At 35.8% G+C, this 22,066-nt stretch overlaps 1 protein-coding gene across 1 annotated transcript; it reads right to left on the reverse strand.

Annotated features, from left to right (window-relative positions):
* Window positions 1-10,349: 10,349 nt before the first annotated feature.
* LOC132557870 (solute carrier family 13 member 2-like) lies at window positions 10,350-19,138 on the reverse strand. Its single transcript, XM_060222397.1, is given in 14 exon segments — window positions 10,350-10,496; window positions 10,955-11,092; window positions 11,512-11,673; window positions 12,490-12,602; window positions 12,736-12,815; window positions 13,149-13,253; window positions 13,836-13,916; window positions 15,017-15,142; window positions 15,384-15,554; window positions 16,832-16,847; window positions 17,024-17,169; window positions 18,081-18,196; window positions 18,494-18,643; window positions 19,040-19,138. Coding segments are annotated over 14 exon segments (1,650 nt in total).
* Window positions 19,139-22,066: the final 2,928 nt, after the last annotated feature.

A 22,066-nucleotide genomic window follows, 5' to 3' on the forward strand; every position in this document is an offset into this window, starting at 1 on the left:
GCACTACCCGAGAATAGAAACTAAATTTAATTCGCTATGACGAATTGAATTTCAAATATCTATAAATCTTTTGACACATTAGGTGAAATAGCCGGTCGATTTCGAAACCAGGTATACACAGATAGCCCAGTACACCCAAATATTTGATTCACTTCATAAACAGTAATCCTGAGATACCATGGGTACTGTCAGTAACCATGGTTACTGATGAAATACCATAAATGGAATAAGGCATATTTATTGGGAGCTATGACTCTTACAGTATTAAAGTGTTCTAACACTTTCTAAATGACAGGTAATGTGTTGATACTGTGAAAGCAAACACCTTTCCTTCAATTCAATAACGCCATCTCATATTTCATATATCTAAGTGTGATACTGATGAAGATATTGAATGAAATACTGTTTAAATAAAGTCAAAGTACACCTCAGAATTCTGTATTGGCGTGTTTGAAAATCTAGGATCTATCAGTTAGATTTCCTCTTTATTGACTTTATCATCCATTCATCTATTTTCCCTTACCATAAAATGTTCTAATGTCGCAAAATTTACATATTTCATCTAATTATTTCTTCGTTTGATCACACACAGATGTTGATTTACACGCAGTCTGCATTCACTGCACGTGTAAAACTTGAAAAATTGACAGCTAAAATCAATACATTTGGTACAAATAGATAGCCTACTAACTACAGAATTGTTTCGTGTATTTTATCAGTATTAGCAATTTCAGGGAAAAAAAGAACACGTTTAGTCACTAAAATGGATGCCTCATCAAGATCCACAGCTAGATATATGTGCGTACAGTTGATTGGCAGGTTACAAATATCAGTGGTAAACGTCAGTACGGCTGAACTAATAATTGGTTCTATAATAGAAGATCGTCAACCCATAAAATAGAATATTGTGAAGAAAATGAGTCATTGTATATGATAAGTTGGAAGTTTTCATAAACAGGTTTTAGAACAGAAAGAGACTTTTGTCCACAAGAATAAATTCCTTTACAGAAGACTGGCCAATTTTAGGTAATACTCCTCTAAATTTCATTACAAAAATACATAAGATCAATGTTTCTGTGATAATAAGCTTTGCCATGATATTCTATTTTCATGCTATGTTCCGTATATATACATTTTTATGCTTACAAAAATACTGCCCAATGGTGAAAGTTACAAAAGCCACAGAATTAAAGACGTAGAAGACGGTGGATTTATACAGCTTTACCTTTAGTTTTGGACTTATTGTTTACTTGGACTCGCCCTTCATTAGAGACAGTTATAACGCCAGTGTGAGGTGGATCATGCTTTATCTGTATGCGTTAGAACCCAAGTTCCATATCAGCCAACACGAACCTATAGAAGCTATCATCCGTATCAGAGATAAAACACGAGGCTTTCGTCTGATGTTGTCCTATAGCAGGAGCAGCTCATCACCTTGCTCCTGGTATAACTGAGATAACAAATAAATGAAAAGACTTATAAATTCACTGTTTCGTACCTGTGCTGGAAGCACGGAGAGATATATTGATAGACATTATGATAGACGAGACCATCTCGTCGCATATCATAGTTACGAATGAGTTTAGGTTACCGTTTCGTGAGGCGATACATCTGAAACTTAAAAAAATATTCGTTTTAGATGTGACAGGTTAACGCAGCAACTATGTGAGCTGTTCACACTGAGAGAATACAACGTCAAACAAACATATATTTTATCAATAATTATCAATCAATCACTATTAAATGAGGTCTCCAAATATCACGACACGACGTTCTGCACATACACCGCAGAAAGACTTGAAAATTACAGTTCATACGTGAATTTAGATTATAATGCCAACTAACACGTTCACACGTATTGGTGTATATGTTAATCTTTTTCACCACTTGGTTTGAAAAACAAGAAAATACCAACGAAATCATAATCCAAACTCAAATTCAATAAAAGTATGGCAAAACATTAACAAAAGAAAGATTTACAAAGAGACTCCTGAAAAAGAATAAGACTGGTAGAAAGAGTAAGAGTCTTTTGCTTCATACACGGCACCCGTCATGTAAACCATTGTTAATCCAAGTAATTAGTGAGAGCGAGGTATACAATAACGGAAACAACAGGCAAACCAACGATCATCAAACACGTCCAGTTTCATATCGTACAACGGAACCAACAGGCAAACTAACGATCATCAAACACGTCCAGTTTCATATCGTACAACGGAACCAACAGGCAAACTAACGATCATCAAACACGTCCAGTTTCATATCGTACAACGGAACCAACAGGCAAACTAACGATCATCAAACACGTCCAGCTTCATATCGTACAACGGAACCAACAGGCAAACTAACGATCATCAAACACGTCCAGCTTCATATCGTACAACGGAACCAACAGGCAAACTAACGATCATCAAACACGTCCAGTTTCATATCGTACAACGGAACCAACAGGCAAACTAACGATCATCAAACACGTCCAGTTTCATATCGTACAACGGAACCAACAGGCAAACTAACGATCATCAAACACGTCCAGCTTCATATCGTACAACGGAACCAACAGGCAAACTAACGATCATCAAACACGTCCAGCTTCATATCGTACAACGGAACCAACAGGCAAACTAACGATCATCAAACACGTCCAGCTTCATATCGTACAACGGAACCAACATGCAAACTAACGATCATCAAACACGTCCAGCTTCATATCGTACAACGGAACCAACAGGCAAACTAACGATCATCAAACACGTCCAGCTTCATATCGTACAACGGAACCAACATGCAAACTAACGATCATCAAACACGTCCAGCTTCATATCGTACAACGGAACCAACAGGCAAACTAACGATCATCAAACACGTCCAGCTTCATATCGTACAACGGAACCAACAGACAAACTAACGGGCATCAAAAACGTCCAGCTTCATATCGTACAACGGAACCAACAGGCAAACTGACGATCATCAAACACGTCCAGCTTCATATCGTACAACGGAACCAACATGCAAACTAACGATCATCAAACACGTCCAGCTTCATATCGTACAACGGAACCAACAGACAAACTAACGGGCATCAAACACGTCCAGCTTCACATCGTACAACGGAACCAACAGACAAACTAACGATCATCAAACACGTCCAGCTTCATATCGTACAACGGAACCAACAGGCAAACTAACGATCATCAAACACGTCCAGCTTCATATCGTACAACGGAACCAACAGACAAACTAACGGGCATCAAACACGTCCAGCTTCATATCGTACAACGGAACCAACAGACAAACTAACGGGCATCAAACACGTCCAGCTTCACATCGTACAACGGAACCAACAGGCAAACTAACGATCATCAAACACGTCCAGCTTCATATCGTACAACGGAACCAACAGACAAACTAACGGGCATCAAACACGTCCAGCTTCATATCGTACAACGGAACCAACAGACAAACTAACGGGCATCAAACACGTCCAGCTTCATATCGTACAACGGAACCAACAGGCAAACTAACGATCATCAAACACGTCCAGCTTCATATCGCACAACGGAACCAACAGGCAAACTAACGATCATCAAACACGTCCAGCTTCATATCGTACAACGGAACCAACAGACAAACTAACGATCATCAAACACGTCCAGCTTCATATCGTACAACGGAACCAACAGGCAAACTAACGATCATCAAACACGTCCAGCTTCATATCGTACAACGGAACCAACAGGCAAACTAACGATCATCAAACACGCCCAGCTTCATATCGTACAACGGAACCAACAGGCAAACTAACGATCATCAAACACGTCCAGCTTCATATCGTACAACGGAACCAACAGACAAACTAACGATCATCAAACACGTCCAGCTTCATATCGTACAACGGAACCAACAGGCAAACTAACGATCATCAAACACGTCCAGCTTCATATCGTACAACGGAACCAACAGACAAACTAACGGGCATCAAACACGTCCAGCTTCATATCGTACAACGGAACCAACAGACAAACTAACGGGCATCAAACACGTCCAGCTTCATATCGTACAACGGAACCAACAGACAAACTAACGATCATCAAACACGTCCAGCTTCATATCGTACAACGGAACCAACAGGCAAACTAACGATCATCAAACACGTCCAGCTTCATATCGTACAACGGAACCAACAGGCAAACTAACGATCATCAAACACGTCCAGCTTCATATCGTACAACGGAACCAACAGACAAACTAACGGGCATCAAAAACGTCCAGCTTCATATCGTACAACGGAACCAACAGGCAAACTGACGATCATCAAACACGTCCAGCTTCATATCGTACAACGGAACCAACATGCAAACTAACGATCATCAAACACGTCCAGCTTCATATCGTACAACGGAACCAACAGACAAACTAACGGGCATCAAACACGTCCAGCTTCACATCGTACAACGGAACCAACAGACAAACTAACGATCATCAAACACGTCCAGCTTCATATCGTACAACGGAACCAACAGGCAAACTAACGATCATCAAACACGTCCAGCTTCATATCGTACAACGGAACCAACAGACAAACTAACGGGCATCAAACACGTCCAGCTTCATATCGTACAACGGAACCAACAGACAAACTAACGGGCATCAAACACGTCCAGCTTCACATCGTACAACGGAACCAACAGGCAAACTAACGATCATCAAACACGTCCAGCTTCATATCGTACAACGGAACCAACAGACAAACTAACGGGCATCAAACACGTCCAGCTTCATATCGTACAACGGAACCAACAGACAAACTAACGGGCATCAAACACGTCCAGCTTCATATCGTACAACGGAACCAACAGGCAAACTAACGATCATCAAACACGTCCAGCTTCATATCGCACAACGGAACCAACAGGCAAACTAACGATCATCAAACACGTCCAGCTTCATATCGTACAACGGAACCAACAGACAAACTAACGATCATCAAACACGTCCAGCTTCATATCGTACAACGGAACCAACAGGCAAACTAACGATCATCAAACACGTCCAGCTTCATATCGTACAACGGAACCAACAGGCAAACTAACGATCATCAAACACGCCCAGCTTCATATCGTACAACGGAACCAACAGGCAAACTAACGATCATCAAACACGTCCAGCTTCATATCGTACAACGGAACCAACAGACAAACTAACGATCATCAAACACGTCCAGCTTCATATCGTACAACGGAACCAACAGGCAAACTAACGATCATCAAACACGTCCAGCTTCATATCGTACAACGGAACCAACAGACAAACTAACGGGCATCAAACACGTCCAGCTTCATATCGTACAACGGAACCAACAGACAAACTAACGGGCATCAAACACGTCCAGCTTCATATCGTACAACGGAACCAACAGACAAACTAACGATCATCAAACACGTCCAGCTTCATATCGTACAACGGAACCAACAGGCAAACTAACGATCATCAAACACGTCCAGCTTCATATCGTACAACGGAACCAACAGACAAACTAACGGGCATCAAACACGTCCAGCTTCACATCGTACAACGGAACCAACAGGCAAACTAACGATCATCAAACACGTCCAGCTTCATATCGTACAACGGAACCAACAGACAAACTAACGGGCATCAAACACGTCCAGCTTCATATCGTACAACGGAACCAACAGACAAACTAACGGGCATCAAATACGTCCAGCTTCACATCGTACAACGGAACCAACAGGCAAACTAACGATCATCAAACACGTCCAGCTTCATATCGTACAACGGAACCAACATGCAAACTAACGATCATCAAACACGTCCAGCTTCATATCGTACAACGGAACCAACAGGCAAACTAACGGGCATCAAACACGTCCAGCTTCATATCGCACAATGAGATCACTATGACAATCGTTTATACTTCCTAATAAGCTTCATCAATTTGCATCTTTCGAAACCCTGTGAACGAGTCCGTCAGTTGATGACCTCTTGTACGATATTTGAAGATATTTATTTATATCCAATGACGTGGTATTAATTATCTTACTTTTGAAATATTACTGTCCTGCTTGGTATCTATGATACCACGTGCTGACTACTCAAGCTGTTTGAATGAGCATGGATGCCTTTAGATATTTGAAATAAGACGAGTACAAAATATGAACAAAGGAATGGTTTACAAGGGTACCTCTGTAAAATTTAAGCTTTGGTGTTTCGAAAGAGTAAGCGTTTTCTTCTTCGTAGTGCAAACATATGCCATGGAAATCTTAGTCAATCCAAGTAAGTAATCTTAAGTTCTCAACTGAGAAAAAAGAAAAAGAAAACCACTCGACATCCAATACAGCATGGAACACATATAAAATAATTTCAATTACACAATTTTTTCTCTATGATTCGGATGGTATGACAGTAACTGACATTTATGCCCCTGCATAACAGCTTTCTCAGAAGCGTACGTTGTAAAATATAGTACTGCCTAGCTTTTTAAATGGACCCGAGGTACAAATAAATGCCTTTCTATTTGAAAAACTGTTTCACTGAGAATAAAACGTTTCAGGCAACCATCGATCTTTTATATCTAGTACAATACAATTTTCTAGTCCCAAGACATTTCCTAATGAGAAACTATTGTTTTCAAATATTAGGTTCGATATTGTTAAATTACAGATAAAAGCATTTTGTACAGAGGGTCAGAACTGGCGAAGACGTGGATATTTGAGGAGTTAACGACCAAGTGTGACCTTCGTAATTTCTAGTGTGATTTGCGATTTGTTGAAACGTGTTGGTCATCTGGACTATCAAGATACCATACGACTTGGCATATTAAGACATCAGTAGAGCTATTCTGCTATAGAAACTCCATCAGCATTGTATTTAATCCTGGTGGAAGTCACCCTGAGAGACTACCCTAATTAAATGTATACAGTAAGCAGGTATGCTAAGCTGACAGTGCTGTAGTATTCTGGCTTCAAAAGTGAACCATACAGCCGACGGCGTATTACAGTAGCAAGGAATGAATATTTTGGAGAGAAAAATGGCATTTACGTCATCCACGCGCTAATTGTAACTTGATCTATTATCCCAAGATAAAAGATACGAGGGTAATTTCTCCAATCTGGTTAAAGATACTATCAAAGCTTATGCTTTAGGCAGTATTATGCAAAGTGGCCTACTGTTAACATCAAAATTATTCTCAAAAGATAAAGACGTATGTTCAAGTAGAAATACACGAGAAGCAGATGCTTTTATAGGTAAAGTATCGAAATGATTTTTCATGGTTATAGTAAATAAAACCAGCATTGATGTTGTGTATACCAGATCATGTAGTTTATGGTAAAATCGATGTAATGTGTGATTATTTGATATATTTTGATAATGATAACTCCTTTTTCGAGACCCACATCAGCCTTCAAATGACAGCAACCGAATTAAAGTTGTCGTGCTTTGTACAAGATTGCACGTCAATTAATGTCATAAAATTGTTATGTACTCTCTATCTTAACAAAGTATTTTGTTAATTTGCTGTACTTGTTAACGTTACTAGGTTTACTGGTCAATTTATGTCGTGAAGTTCTTGTACTTATCAATGTAACTAAGTTTAGGTGTCGAATTATATTTAATAATTCTTGTACTTATTAACGAAACTAAATGTACATGTCAATTTTTATATCATTTTTAAAAATCTATTGATGTGACTGAGTGAGCGTGACCAATTATACTCTAGCTTAGAATTATTGTACTTTTTTACGTAACTAAGTACGCATGTCATGTTTTGTAAAGTTTTTGTACTTCTTAATGTGATTCAGTGTACATAAAAAATTTTATATAAAAAATGTACTTATTAATGTGACGTAGTTTTACAGGTCAACTTATATATAAAAGTGTTTGTACTTATTTATGTGACGTAGAGTATATGTCAATTTTTATATGAAATAATTGTATTTATTAATATTACTAAGGGCACGTGTCGCTTTGTATCTCAGCTTAGAATTATTGTACTTTTAAACGTAACGAATTACACATACCACTTTTGTAAAGTTTTTAATATCTTTAAATGTGACAAAGTGTACATGTCCGTTAATGCTTTTAAGCTGGTTTATTCATGAACTTTATTAAGGTTACATGTCATTGCAGGCCGTCTTAAACTTCATGTACATGATCTGTATATCGTGTATTGCTATTTTCTCTAAGACCATATAACCTGACTGTTTATTATTGTTATCATTATTTATTTATTAATTGGTTGTAGACAAATCTTGCATTATCATCTCACCACTACAAACCTCAGTAAGTATATACAATGGACGTAGTCAATAGATTTCTTGTTGTTAAAAGACAAGACTGCATCAATATAACTGAAAAGTTTAACATAGAATAAGAAATGCCTTAGTTGATAAGTGGATGGTCGCTATATGAGTTGTGACACGAACACAATGTTGTGGCTGTTAAACAAGATTTTTAATATACAAATGTTGATGGAGGAAGACGAATATGGAGTTATTCTATTCAATTAACATAGACGGACAATAGTCAACTTGAAGTCTACGTAATAGAGAGTTTTGATGAATATTAATCATATTACTGTTGTGGGGTCTAACAGCTATAGTTAACAAGAATTGACATCTCGAATTGGAGTCTTCTCAAAACGACAACATCTTGAAAATAAACAAAAAACTAAAAAAAAACAGACAGATCCAGACATATGGATATTTAAATTCAGTTATACGTTCTATTATGACACCATGTATTGAGTTACTTGTGGTGAACACAGCGTAGGAAAATAGTCAATATCTCAATAAGGTCAATGGAGTGGTCTCCCTTGAAATTGACTCTAATAAACATGATTCGCAAAACCTAAAATATCATGAAACCCTGTTAACTAATTTATAGCTGGTTTGTCCGGTTGTCCAAACAAATCACTATCAAAGCTACTTACTACAATTCTTAGTGATATCAACTCAGGGTTACAGGTTACAGACTTGATGTGATAGAGAAATACATACATTGAAATTAGTTGAAATTCATTTATCTAGCCATTGGAGCTTTTGACCAATCTGGGATATTCTTCCCAAAGAAAATATTTCTTCTATAACATCATTATCAGTTATTTATAAGGAACTTTTAATCTTAAATTTGATATAAGTTAGAGCATTTTATCTAGTCTATAAGCTGAAATTTGAACACCTACATTAATTTTGAAGTCCGAGAAACAAACAAAAAAAGATATTTCACAATTGCTTATGACTGTGGTTTTTTTTTTTTTTTTTTTCATTTTTTTTCATCATTGACCTTTTCATAGGCCACCCTTTCAGTTTTAATTTGGTGTGTCATATAATGTCTTTTGACATCTGGAAGTCGAGATATCGCGATTTGTTTTATTGTTATTGCTGTTTTTAATGCTTATAACTTATTTACTCGCTTTTCCACATCTTTTTAGGTTCAAGATTTTGCATTTGATGTTATAAGACTATTAAAATACAGACAGATACAGGGCGAAAGTTGTAAAATAAGGGTAATATTACCAAATGACTCATATTTTCCTTTTTTTAATGTTAATATTTCTTAGCTTATCAAAATGTTGAGTTTTGCATGGGATGGACCATTCCAACAGATTTAATGTTGCATGTTAGACAAGACTTATTGATATCTGGAAGTCTAGATGTCGCTATTTCATTTGATTTTTATATGTCTACGACATTAGCCCTACTCGTTCATTAGTACAAGAATTTTTTCCAATCGCAGATTACGCTATAACTGGGTTTCATTCTTAATCAAATAAGTCAAAGAGCAATCTTGTTTCAGAATGAAAAATAACTGCCCAGCTGGTCACAAAACCAAACAAAATCAAAAACACACAAAATTTATTTATATATATATTCACTGTAGACCGCTTAGGACCCTCTCCGAATAGCAAATATCATAAAAATAGTTTTGAGCCTGAATTGGTAATAGTAAATGAAAATATAAGCGGAAAAATAAAACTATTTGATTCCCCTGATCGAAGGTTGGTAGACCTTACCCGGAAACTTGGTTTTCCGGACCTCAATTTCACAACATTAAAATATGTAGGGGATTGAAATTATCTTTCTGCTAGGCCCCCAGGGTTTGACTGATATATTATAGTTTTGAGAATCTATCTGTTCTTAGTCAGTGCCTCGGAGAGAGAATGGTTTTTAGATATGTAAAACTATCACGCTGAATTGCGAGACTTCCACATCATTTTTCTGCTAGGCCCTCAGGGCAACGTGTCAACAAGTCAAAGTATGAGTGAAACAAATGTACAGTTGTTACAGCAAAACTTAGCTGTTCGGTCACTGTTTATAACACAAAAGTTATATTCCATTTGAGGTATTCTGTGAAATAGACGTATTGAAAATAGAAGGAAGCGTGTGAAAATTATAAATACTTTCCCCGATAGTTTCCGTTGCAGCTACTAAAATCAATACCGCTGCAATGTTCATAACGAACCCTGCTGACATCTGAAAAGGTAGATTTAAGACGTCAATATCAATAGAATCGGACAACAACTTCCACTTCAAATTAATTTTACATGGGCATCCTTAATAGAATTAGAAACTTGTACGTATAAACATATAATACAATTATGTCCTCAACAAGAGAGCCATTCAGTATTAACAGTGCATTTAATCTAATGAAACATACAATAAAACCTCTAGTTACCGAATGTCTTTAAAATTTTGTTTGTGAAGGACTTGAACAAACTATGAGATAAGTGATATTAGTTTATTCTAAAGTGTTCCTGGTAGCTTTGATAAACGTATTGGGACTTATAAGAAAACTGAGCACCTGGAGAAAATCCACATGGCTGGAAAGATGTCGCCAGTCACTTCTACACCCAAAAATATACCATATATATTGATTTAAGAATAAAAGGTTATCATTAGATAAAGAAATGGTAGACACTTGTATATATTACCATGTCGATGACCCTGACATATCCGTGGGAAAATACAACAGCATTAGGAGGCGTGGCCACCGGTAACATGAAGGCAAAGGACGTGGAAATCGCAGTAGGTAACATGTAGTACAAGGGGTTAACGCCCAAACGGAATGCCTGGAATAAGAAAGTTAGGTATTTTAGAAAAGATGGCCCATGAACAGTGTCAGAACATGGTCAATAGCGAAGTCAGCATACGGACGGAGAAAAAGAACTAAAATCTGAAAAAATATCAAAGTCATAACCCTTTAGATGTCTTCATGTATTTTGCCATTTTCCAAGTACCTAATTTTATTATTTCAATGTCAACATCATGGTTTTTTCCCGGAATTCTCTACTCAACGTGTACAGTTATACAGTTGGATAGCATAAATACATCTACTTTGTATAGCATGAATAATAAGAAGTATTATTATTTACTTTGTTAATATTGCTTTGAATTAAACTGACGTTGGACAACAATGAGTGTATTACCAGGATGTTTTTAAATAACTCGTAGTTACTGATGGTTAAGAGTTGTGACAAAGCCTACTCACCAGCTGGGTGACAATCGGCATCATCAGGGTAGAAATTGCCGTATTACTTGTAACTTCTGTTGCTGCCGCCATAATAAAACACAGGATCATGTTCATAACCCATGGCTCAAACTCGCTAAAAACGATCAACTGGTCTGCAAGCCACTTCGACAGCCCCGATTCCTTATAAACAGTATGTCATGTTAATATTATAGCTAGAATTACACCTATCGTTATCCACTTAGAGTAGAATATACTGTACAATTTATACTACAAATATGTTTCTGATTACTATGACCAATATAGTGATGTTGATGTAATATCATATGCGTAACTGTTGTGAACAACAATTTGATGTTCGTTTTCGAAAGATTTACCTCGTGTATGTGTATATCCTGAAGAAAAAAAATTATATTAATTGTTTGAATGAAGAATGACTCGACTTGCCACGAAAGGAAAACCAAAATCACGATTGGTTTTTCATTCCCTCGGCAACCAAATCACTAAACAAGAGTTTTGGGCTTCGATACGAAGAATGGACAGGTGATTCGTTCAGTGATTTTAAACAAAGTTATTTTAACCTAGTGAAATTGGTCTTTACTTCTTGTTCAATCAGCCGACCAAGTTTTTCCAACTTACATTAATCACAAGAAGGAAGTGCCGTAGAGGATTTTTTTTATTTGTGGGAGGAAACTGGAATAATAAATTAACCTTATTTATTATACAACAATTCCAAAACAAGTTTTTCCAACCTACATTAATTACTCTTGTTGACCCGGATGGAAACGGAAGTCGGGCGGAAGTGACCCCCTAACATTTTCATGTCCGTTCATAGAATCGAACCTCGAGAGCATTGATAAAAGACGAGTGCATCACAACTGCGTCACCAAATTTAGGCGAGGAATTCCCAATTTGCCCATTTTTTTAAACAAAGAAAGGTGTTGTTTTAGGAAGACAATAGAAAACCAATTAGGCTATAGGTGCAACACAATATCCTACCTCGCTTCCCTTTGCAATAGCAAAGCCTCCGCCAACAAGTATGATAACTCCCCAAGGTACATTCTTTTCAGCAATTTTCCATGGAAGGAGGGGGCGTGCCACATATGTCTGTCCTATATACACAAAAGACCGAAAATGTACATAGATTTAGGTAGTATCAGGAAATATAAATAACACAAAGTTATTTAATATCTATGGAACATATAGTAGTAGATAGGACAGGTGGAATATTACCTTTATTAAAACAAAATAGCTTTGGAAAGTGAGACGGAAAAATGCAGAGAGAGCATGAAACTAACATGGCTGGCGTTGAATCGGACACCATGCTGAAAAAATGAAAATAATTTTCTAAGGAAAATATCACTTTAATAATGGTCCCATTTTCGATATGATAACTGTGTAGTTCGTAAGACTGATGCATCTTGGGCTAAACAGTACGCCAAACCAAATTTGAAATAATTATAACCAAAATTCATTATAATGCAAACGGAACTGGAATTGATTTCTTTATATCTTATGAATTTTAGAATATTTTGTTAATTCTCATTCTTTTTTGCTTATTAAGGGTCCATTTGTAAATATTAGTGATTCGAAAATTTAACATATTCTCCCTCCACCACCACAGCCCCTTCCTTTGTTAATTATTATTGGCAACATACCCATTAGGAAAGAGAGGGCCCCACCCTCCACTGCCTCCCAAATCTCGCGTGATCCAGAGAACTGCAAGAACCAGTAAATGGCTAATGACAGCCACCTCTGCAAATCTTCAATGAAAATTTTTAACACAATAAATGTTTTGAAAAGTTTTTTATCTCCCAAACAATTAACTCACATTGTTGGATTTTGAAATTTGAAGGGGAACGATTTATATGACACACAAGCTCTTAAAGCTGACTGACAAAAGGAGAACACTATGTACCAATATGACGATCCTTTTGTATATCTTGGTCTAGTTGACATTTAGTACAAATGATACACAAACGATACATGTGAAATAAAACAAGATATATAAGACTGTATGAGAAAAGAAAGAGACATTATTCTACTAAATGTTTATGTTTTTCAACAATTACCTGAAAATTATCCCAGTGAAAAACGAACAGTAAACACCTTTTAATTTCTGCACGTATATATGGTTTTATTAGCGGTATATATATTTTTTAAAAGCAAAATGCGATTACATTCATTAATATCATATAATATGATATAATATAATATAATGATATCACATATGATATCAATAGCTTACTTAAGAAGTTACTGACAATAGTGAATGAGCCAAAACTGTTAAAATCCTTAGAATAATATTAACGACTAAGCATGTTTTGTAACATTACATTCCTTACGTCATGGGTCCCATATTTTGGTATTCTTTTATCAACATTGTCCTAATCCTTTTCTTGGCATCTGTGCTTCCAGAGTTACGTCTGAATAGGATAAAAAAAATTATAAACATGTTGATAAACAATTTACAATGTGTGTAGGAATGCTAGCTAACAATACTGAGATAACAACGCTACAATGTTGTGAATCATTTTGTATATGGCATGCAGTTAACCATAATACTATTTCAAACGTTCGTCAATATTCATAGTGATTCTGAGCTTTCTGTGATGAGTGTCATCAATACTTCAATACTGATAGATTAAAGTGTATCACATTTTTTTTATGATTTGCATTGATTTCATCTTTTTCGTAATGACGAATATGTTTGTGCTGTGCTGCCCTGTGAATATATTTAATTAAAAGCATGGAATTTCTTTTTCACTTTCCGAAAAGAAAAAAATGAAAAATTAAACCCTTTTCTAAACCACACCAGAGTAACTAAATCCCACACAGAAACATACCCGTGATTTTGAGTCACCAAAATATTTACTTTTTAGTATTTCATCAATCATACAAACGATGTAATAATTCCCAGAATTATGTAGCACGGCATGAACATTACGTGATATTTTTGTAACCATAGTTACTTAGATATTTCTATATTAGGCAATGTTTGTGGCCGTCTATACTATATCCACATATCATTGGCTTCTGTTTCATCGAGCCATTTGTCATTTGCTTGTCCTTCCCAGTGAAATAGAGGGACCATATCCCACGATGAATTTCCTGATATCATTTTCATGATGAAAAATCCCTATTGTTAATTTTTTTATGGTTAGATTTTTCCAAAATATTTTACTTTTAACATTACTTAGTTTTTTATCTTCTTATTTTTTTTTAGTGGATGAGTGTACAACATAATACTGATATTTACAACATTTTGGATGCTTAACAAGAAAATCAGACAAGAAATATCGAAATGTGTGTGGTATTCCTATTGCTGAAGCATCTGATTTGGCAGCAGAAGATGTATTAAAGCTAGTTTCTGTGTAATTATACTGGCTCCTTAATGTCCTTTTTAACTTTATTAATAAAACTAATATGCTTTCACTTCGTTAGTAGAAATTCTTTACAAAGAATAAACGTGGCAGGTGTCAGATACGATAAAATATAACAGTTTGACATCTAATTACACATGTACCTGCATAGAAAAAGTACGTAGAACCATAGCCAGAGAGACAGGAGACTGCAAACAGCTATTGGAAATCCGTACAAGAAGAACGAACCGTACGTTACCGGTGATGTAGTGTGGAACCTCTCATACAATCTGAGACAGAAAACAAAGGGGAAAAATAAAAAATAAACAAAAACAAACAAAAAATTGTGCCTTTGAATTTTGAATTAAAGAGAGAATAAATTTACCTCAGTCATAATTTAATCAAAACAAAAGCACCAAAATTCACGTACATGAAAACAGCTAATATTGAAATATAATAAATCAACCGTTTGAATATGTATATTGTGTGAGTTATGACTAGTGAGAACAGTAGACGGATTCAATATCTTACAAATCTGTCTGTCCTTTCATGATGATATTTGGAAAAGATCCCGTAAGAGTTGCCACGCCCCCTATGTTGGCAGCATAGGCTACAGAGAGGGAGAGAGCTTTGCCAAGGTGGAGGTGTTCCGAGTCATTCGTTACATCATCATTAGAACTTGTTACGTCAACACGTGGAGAACTGTGAAAGAAATAATCAAATAATTGTGTAGTAGTTCAGTAACTGAGGATATACAGTTTTTTAAATCCTAAATCAAATGCATTTTCTGAAGGGCTAAATAGGTAAATCTATTAATATGAAACTGTAATAATCTCAAAACACTCTTCAAATAACGTTAAACAATACATTTTATATGATATATAACATGAAAAACCGTAACCAATCATGTTTACGTATTTGATGTCAAAGTGATTTGTTTATTAGGGCTTTAAACCATCTATTAAAAAGACTATTGTTATTGTTATGTTTCTTATTATTTTTCTTCCTCCGAAATATGTGGAGTCTAAATCTTTTGATCGGTAACATTTTTAAGTAGGTCATTAATCAAGGATGGCCGCCAAGACGTCAAACATTAAAATAATTTATATAGCCATATCTCGAAAATCGTTGATTGTACAGAGATTGTACAAGTTATCAGCTTTGATATAATGAATGACCTTTACCCACTTTTAAGGCAATAGGGATCAATTTTGTTAAAAATCTTTACATAGCTTTTCAGTAGCTCAGAGGTATAAGGTGACGGTGTTTTGTTATTTACATACTGCGCTCGATTGCTCTTGATAGTAGTAAGAAAATATTGTGTAAAATGTCCATTCCCGGTTTCAGGAAGGGGTCACATGTAAAAAATATTCTCTTTTGGGTAACACAAATAAATAATCTGTAGCTGTACAGTGTAGAGTCTAGATATGTAAAACAGAAATTTCTTAAACAGTTAGCTATCATATTTATGGAAACGATAGACCTTTAAGTAATATGTTGTGTATAGGTTTAAAAAGCTCGTCAAATTTTTGGACAACAATTTTTACTTTATTTTGTATTCATGAATCTATGGCTTTTTAAGACATTACAGGTTAAGAAGAATGTAGCAATGCTTACGTTGATTTGTCTATTGTTATATCAGCATCAGCATCAGCAACAGCATCATCATTAGCGTTGTATATATTAGAGCCCGATAACTCATGATAATCAGTTCGTACTCTACATCCTTCGTCAGTAAGGTCCACAGCATGATTCTCACAACATTCTGATAAAAAAATAAAATAAACAATCATCTAGTTACTACATCTTTTCGTAAATTTTCCATTTCTTTGTCAATTTCATATCGATGATTAAGAGTGTTTTCAACAACATGTGATGGGATGCATCATCAACTATTTCAAAGAATCAGAATGGAGTGTAGGAATGATCTGTTTCTAATGAAAAGAGTCTAAGAATCCTTTTTCAGCTTGAATCCAGACTTTCCTTCTACATCCTCTTTATATTCATTATGTATATGAGACATCGCCGATCCTTATCCTTTCTCCACATACACACCATATAAGGTTTTTGTCAGTATGATGAAATTTTAAAAAAATGGTTTTAAACAAGCAGTTGCTGATTTATGACAAGGAAACTTCTCAATTTGGTTTGATGACAGATGATAACTTAACCTGATTGAAAGCTCTTGGCCTCCTCTTTCACCTCTCGGAATTGTTTCATCACTGCGTTGGCTATTGGAACCATCATGGCTGCCGTAGCTGTATTATTGATCCACATGGACAGGAACCATGTGGGTAACATCATACCTAACATTAACCTGAAACATAATCACGTTTGTCAGCAGTCGAGCTGCATATTACGTAAGCTTTGTTTCCGTTTTGGGCGAAGATTAAGGTCGTCTTCACAAATACAATCACATAAAGACAATTATATTCAGACACTAAGCAAACAACCATTAGTAGGAGACATCCATTTTCACAAACCCCATAGGATTTTTTAATCTGAGCTGCTATGTTTGAGGGAAAAACGTACGGATTGAAAATTGTCCACATGTAATTAGTTGCCGATAATTTGAACATTGTTGAATCGCGTACATACAATGCTTATCTTTAAGATAATTATCGGGGATTCAGCATCAGATTCACTGAACAGATCATCGTCTGATGAACTGAAATAGTTTTATCACTTAACGATACTCCACTAACTCTGACAGCTGTTATACGGCATGATTCAAAGTGAATCCTGTACCAAATCAGAGAAAAATAGATTTGTTGATATAAAGTCTATTCCATGTGAACTGTTATTAACCGAGTATATTGATAGTCGTATCAGTGATACGTATTTCTTCCTTTTTGGTGTTTTATTGTCAGGAATTCAACGCCCCCTTTTTAACGTGTGCATTGATTTACAAGTCAATTATGTGCCCCAGTATCCCCAAATTAAACTTGAAACGTTATGATCATCAGAATTTTGTATAAAGTTATGCATTTATTGAAATAACACTTACTTATGGTTTGAATTGTGATACTTTTGTTTAATGTCCGAATAATTAATAGGGTTTGTTCAACAGGTAAGGTGATAGGACTCCCGTTTGGTTGGTATTTTGTCACAAAAACACTTTCGCAATAAGATAATCAATTATCAACTATTTATTCTACGACTGATTAGATAATAAATTTAATCTATATCTGTCTGGTTACTGAAATAATAAATAGCAACGATACAGACCATACAGGTTTAGTCCCAACCATGAGTAAAACCTTCAAAGCAATGCGTTTGTGAACATTCCAATGTTCTATTGCTGCTGCAAGTATGAGGCCACCAATAAATAACATAGATGTATCCTACAAGGATAGATATTTCATATGATCACGTGATTTTTTTCTACCTTTCTATCGATTTTAGTAGACATTACAAGTGATTATAATTAAAACTGGTCCTTTAATGTTCATTTCAATATAAAAATTTTGACTTAATCATTCTAAATTGACACATTCCAGTTTTTCTCATTTATGTTACTAACAAGTTTTTAATTCTACATTAAAGGGCTTGTTCCCTTCATCACTTTCTCTGTAATAGATGTTGAGGAGTGACTATAAACTTTAAAAAAAAGAGTTATTTTTGTGTTAGCAATAATTTACATTGATATAAGCCGACGATGTAGCTGAAGCAGACATCAGACCAATCACTGGAAAGATAACAACAGGAAGAAATGACGTCACGGCAATCGGAAGTGCCTCTGTTATCCAGAAAATGGCCGACAGTAATACAACAAAAGCGCATTTTGTTTCCTGCGAAAGAACAAAAAGCAAATACATCAGCCTGAGTGCTTCTTCAACTCTTTAACAAAAATGATATTGGGAAATGGAGGAAAAAGCAACACTATATCGAACATTTTAGTTATGTCATGTATAGTTATAAACAGGCCAATTCACACAGGATTAGGTAAGAGAAAAACTAGAACGTACAGAACTTATACCTCGTGTTTGCAGAAGCAGTGGTATCAGTAAAGCATTAGATATAGTGATTTCGTGCTGTGCAATACTGACGAGTGAGCCACATGTAAGTGATTTTGTGCAATGCTAATAACGTCTTGGAATATCAATGACAATCATACGTGAACACAATCTTATTCCTATCTTACTCGTAATAAAAGGCATGGCTTAAATTGGAGTCCTAAAACATACCTGGCCGTCGGTTAGGAGGATCAATGGCAGAAGAAGTATCGGCGTCAGTGTAATGATGATATAATTTCTAATGGACCACAAGTCTTTTAGAAAACTCATATTTACTGCTATAACTGTCTAAAGAATCGCTGTAGTATCGTTGTATTAATTATCGACATACAGGTTTAGCGTTACATATGCGTGTTCACGCGATACTACAATACCACACCTTTGTAGTAGTTGTACGTTCAAGGCATTTGTAATCGCAGGTAATATATGCAAGTCCACGTATAATTATAGAAGGTAAAAGTGATAATAAAACAAGAAAATACAACGAAATATCACCAGAATGTACAAAAGACATACACGTTAATAGCCACATTTCATAAACTAGAATGAGATTCAGTGGAGTCTCTGATGTGTTACATATCGCATATTATTAATCAGGTCGAGTTTGGCGGTTTCTATACACTTTAAGCACAGCCCCCCCATACCACATCATTTCCTCTACTGTTTCCAAAGTTCGAGTTCGGCTTTTCCAATATTTACTTAAAACATCAATTCATGACAGAGAACATCATAGCAAATAACTTACTATAATTTTTTTAAATGAGTTTATGGATAAATGGATAAATGAATGGAAACAAAGAATATTCAAACCAAGACTTGACGAAACTTGAGCAAAACGTGAAATAGATACAATAACTAGGAAAGAAGTATGTTCATACTCTTGTGACATTTTCTACACCGTTATTTGACGGGTCTGATTACACTGTATAAACTAACTGTTCGGGAGGAGTCAAGGAGGTCTGAACCAAGCTTCTGTAAACAGATGAATCGGCTCTATGATATATAAACATTAATGATATCCTATAACTGTCCATTTGGCAGCAAAGTGGAAACCACTGAAGCATGGTGATCACACACTCATTAGCTTACTTGCGAAGGGTTCACAAAACAAATGGATTCCTTTGTCGCTACGAACCACTATCATCATATCTTACTTTAACTGAACATTTTGTGTTTGTATTATTTAATGTATAGTGATAAAAACACATGTCAGAGGAGTTTTCACTGGCTATTGATACAAATCCCAAGACAGAACAGCAATTATTATATACATTTATAGACAACAGTTATTTTATATCCAAGTCGTGTTATATCTAATGAAATGTTTACATACCATTAGAAAGTCCCTTCAGTCATTAGGAAATAAAATATTAATTAGTGATCGCCAATCATTGATATGGTTTTCGTTCTTAATTGGATGTTTATGGCTTAGGCTTTACCTTTGGGTCACAGTAGAACATATTTATCTTTCTACTTACTGTTATGAACCAGGTATTATGATATGTGATCGGAATTAATATAAAATTAACAATGGGCTAGCATGTCCTTACCGTTGTTCAATTAAAGTCCTAAGCCGGAAGTTTAACATTGTCATTACTCAAAACAGAAAAAAAAATCATTTATCATATAAATAAATAAAAGAATGGTATTATATTCTATGATGAAATTGTCTTAATCCAAAAAACAAACGTTACGAAAAAGTAACAAATTCTTCTATTTTGACAAAGTTGTTAACTTTTTTTTGTCCTTGACCAAATATAGTTGTGGTTGATCAGCGTTCTATCGAAGATAATACCAATACAACTACAGAACACGACCTTGCTCTTCATTTGGAAAGGAAGTAATTCTGAGTTGACTAGTTCCAATGCGACATAGAGGACCAAAATTATAAATGTTACCAATATCACCACCTTCAATCATATGCTCCCTCCACGTGCTGACAGGAACCTATCTTTAATCTAAGAATTTGGGATGTACACCAATTCATTTATCAACATACACGTTACAATATATATATATACATATAAATATATACCAACTCATACCTTCAACGAACACGTTACAATATATATACATATATACACCAACTCATACCTCCAACAATCACGTTACAACATATATACATACACCAACTCATATCTTCAACAAACACGTTATAATATATATACATATATACACCAACTCATATCTTCAACGGACGCGTTACAATATGTATATACATACACCAACTCATACCTTCAACGTACACGTTACAATATATACACATATATACGTCAACTCCTACCTCCAAACACGTTACAATATATATACATAGATACACCAACTCATACCTCCAACAAACACGTTATAATATATATACATATATACACTAACTCATAACTTCAACGGACACGTTATAATATATATACATAGATACACCCAACTCATACCTTCAACGAACACGTTACAATATACTCAACAAAAAAAGAAAGGTTAACATGTTTCCTTGGTGAATACCTGTAAATGAGTGAAAACAAAATGACATTTGTGCGATATTAGAAAATGGTAATGTTTTACATTACAAAATCAAAGGGGGTTACCAAAATCATTCAAGCGTGATAGTCTGTATTAGCGAAAGAGCTGCAAGAGGTTTTCTGCGACTAACTTGTATCTTCGCTTGAATTTCATAAACATTCAAACTGACAACTGTTCCTTAGATCCTTAGGACCAAATCTTGCTATCTTTCAACTTTAACATTATGCCCCGGCTGTCACAAGTACAGAGAGAAAGGACTGTAGGCATGATCCAGACTGGGGAGTCTCGCCGTCGAGTTGCACGGCATTTTGGTTGCAGTGTTAAGACAATTTGCCAGTTGGTAAGTCGTTTAAACCAAACTGGGTCAACATCCGATCGTCCCCGGAGCGGCCCACCCCGTAAAACGACCGCCACAGATGACCGTCGTATACGATTGATAAACTTGCGCAATCGATTCGTAACCGCAGTAGAGGCTACAAGGACATTGTTTGGGCGTCGTGTGTCTCCCCAAACAGTCCGCAACAGGTTGAGGGCCTGCTAATTGAAAGAGCGGCGTCCCTACACTGGATCCAATTTGTTGCGACGTCACCGTAATCATCGGCGTAACTGGACCCGTGTTCACCGTCGTTGGGCCTACGACAATGGAACAATGTTCTGTTTTCAGATGAGTCCAGGTTTTGTCTG

The sequence above is a fragment of the Ylistrum balloti genome, unplaced genomic scaffold (genome assembly GCF_031769215.1).
Source record: "Ylistrum balloti isolate Yb309-2 unplaced genomic scaffold, AGI_CSIRO_Ybal_v1 Utg370734, whole genome shotgun sequence".
Taxonomy (NCBI): Eukaryota; Metazoa; Mollusca; class Bivalvia; order Pectinida; family Pectinidae; genus Ylistrum; species Ylistrum balloti.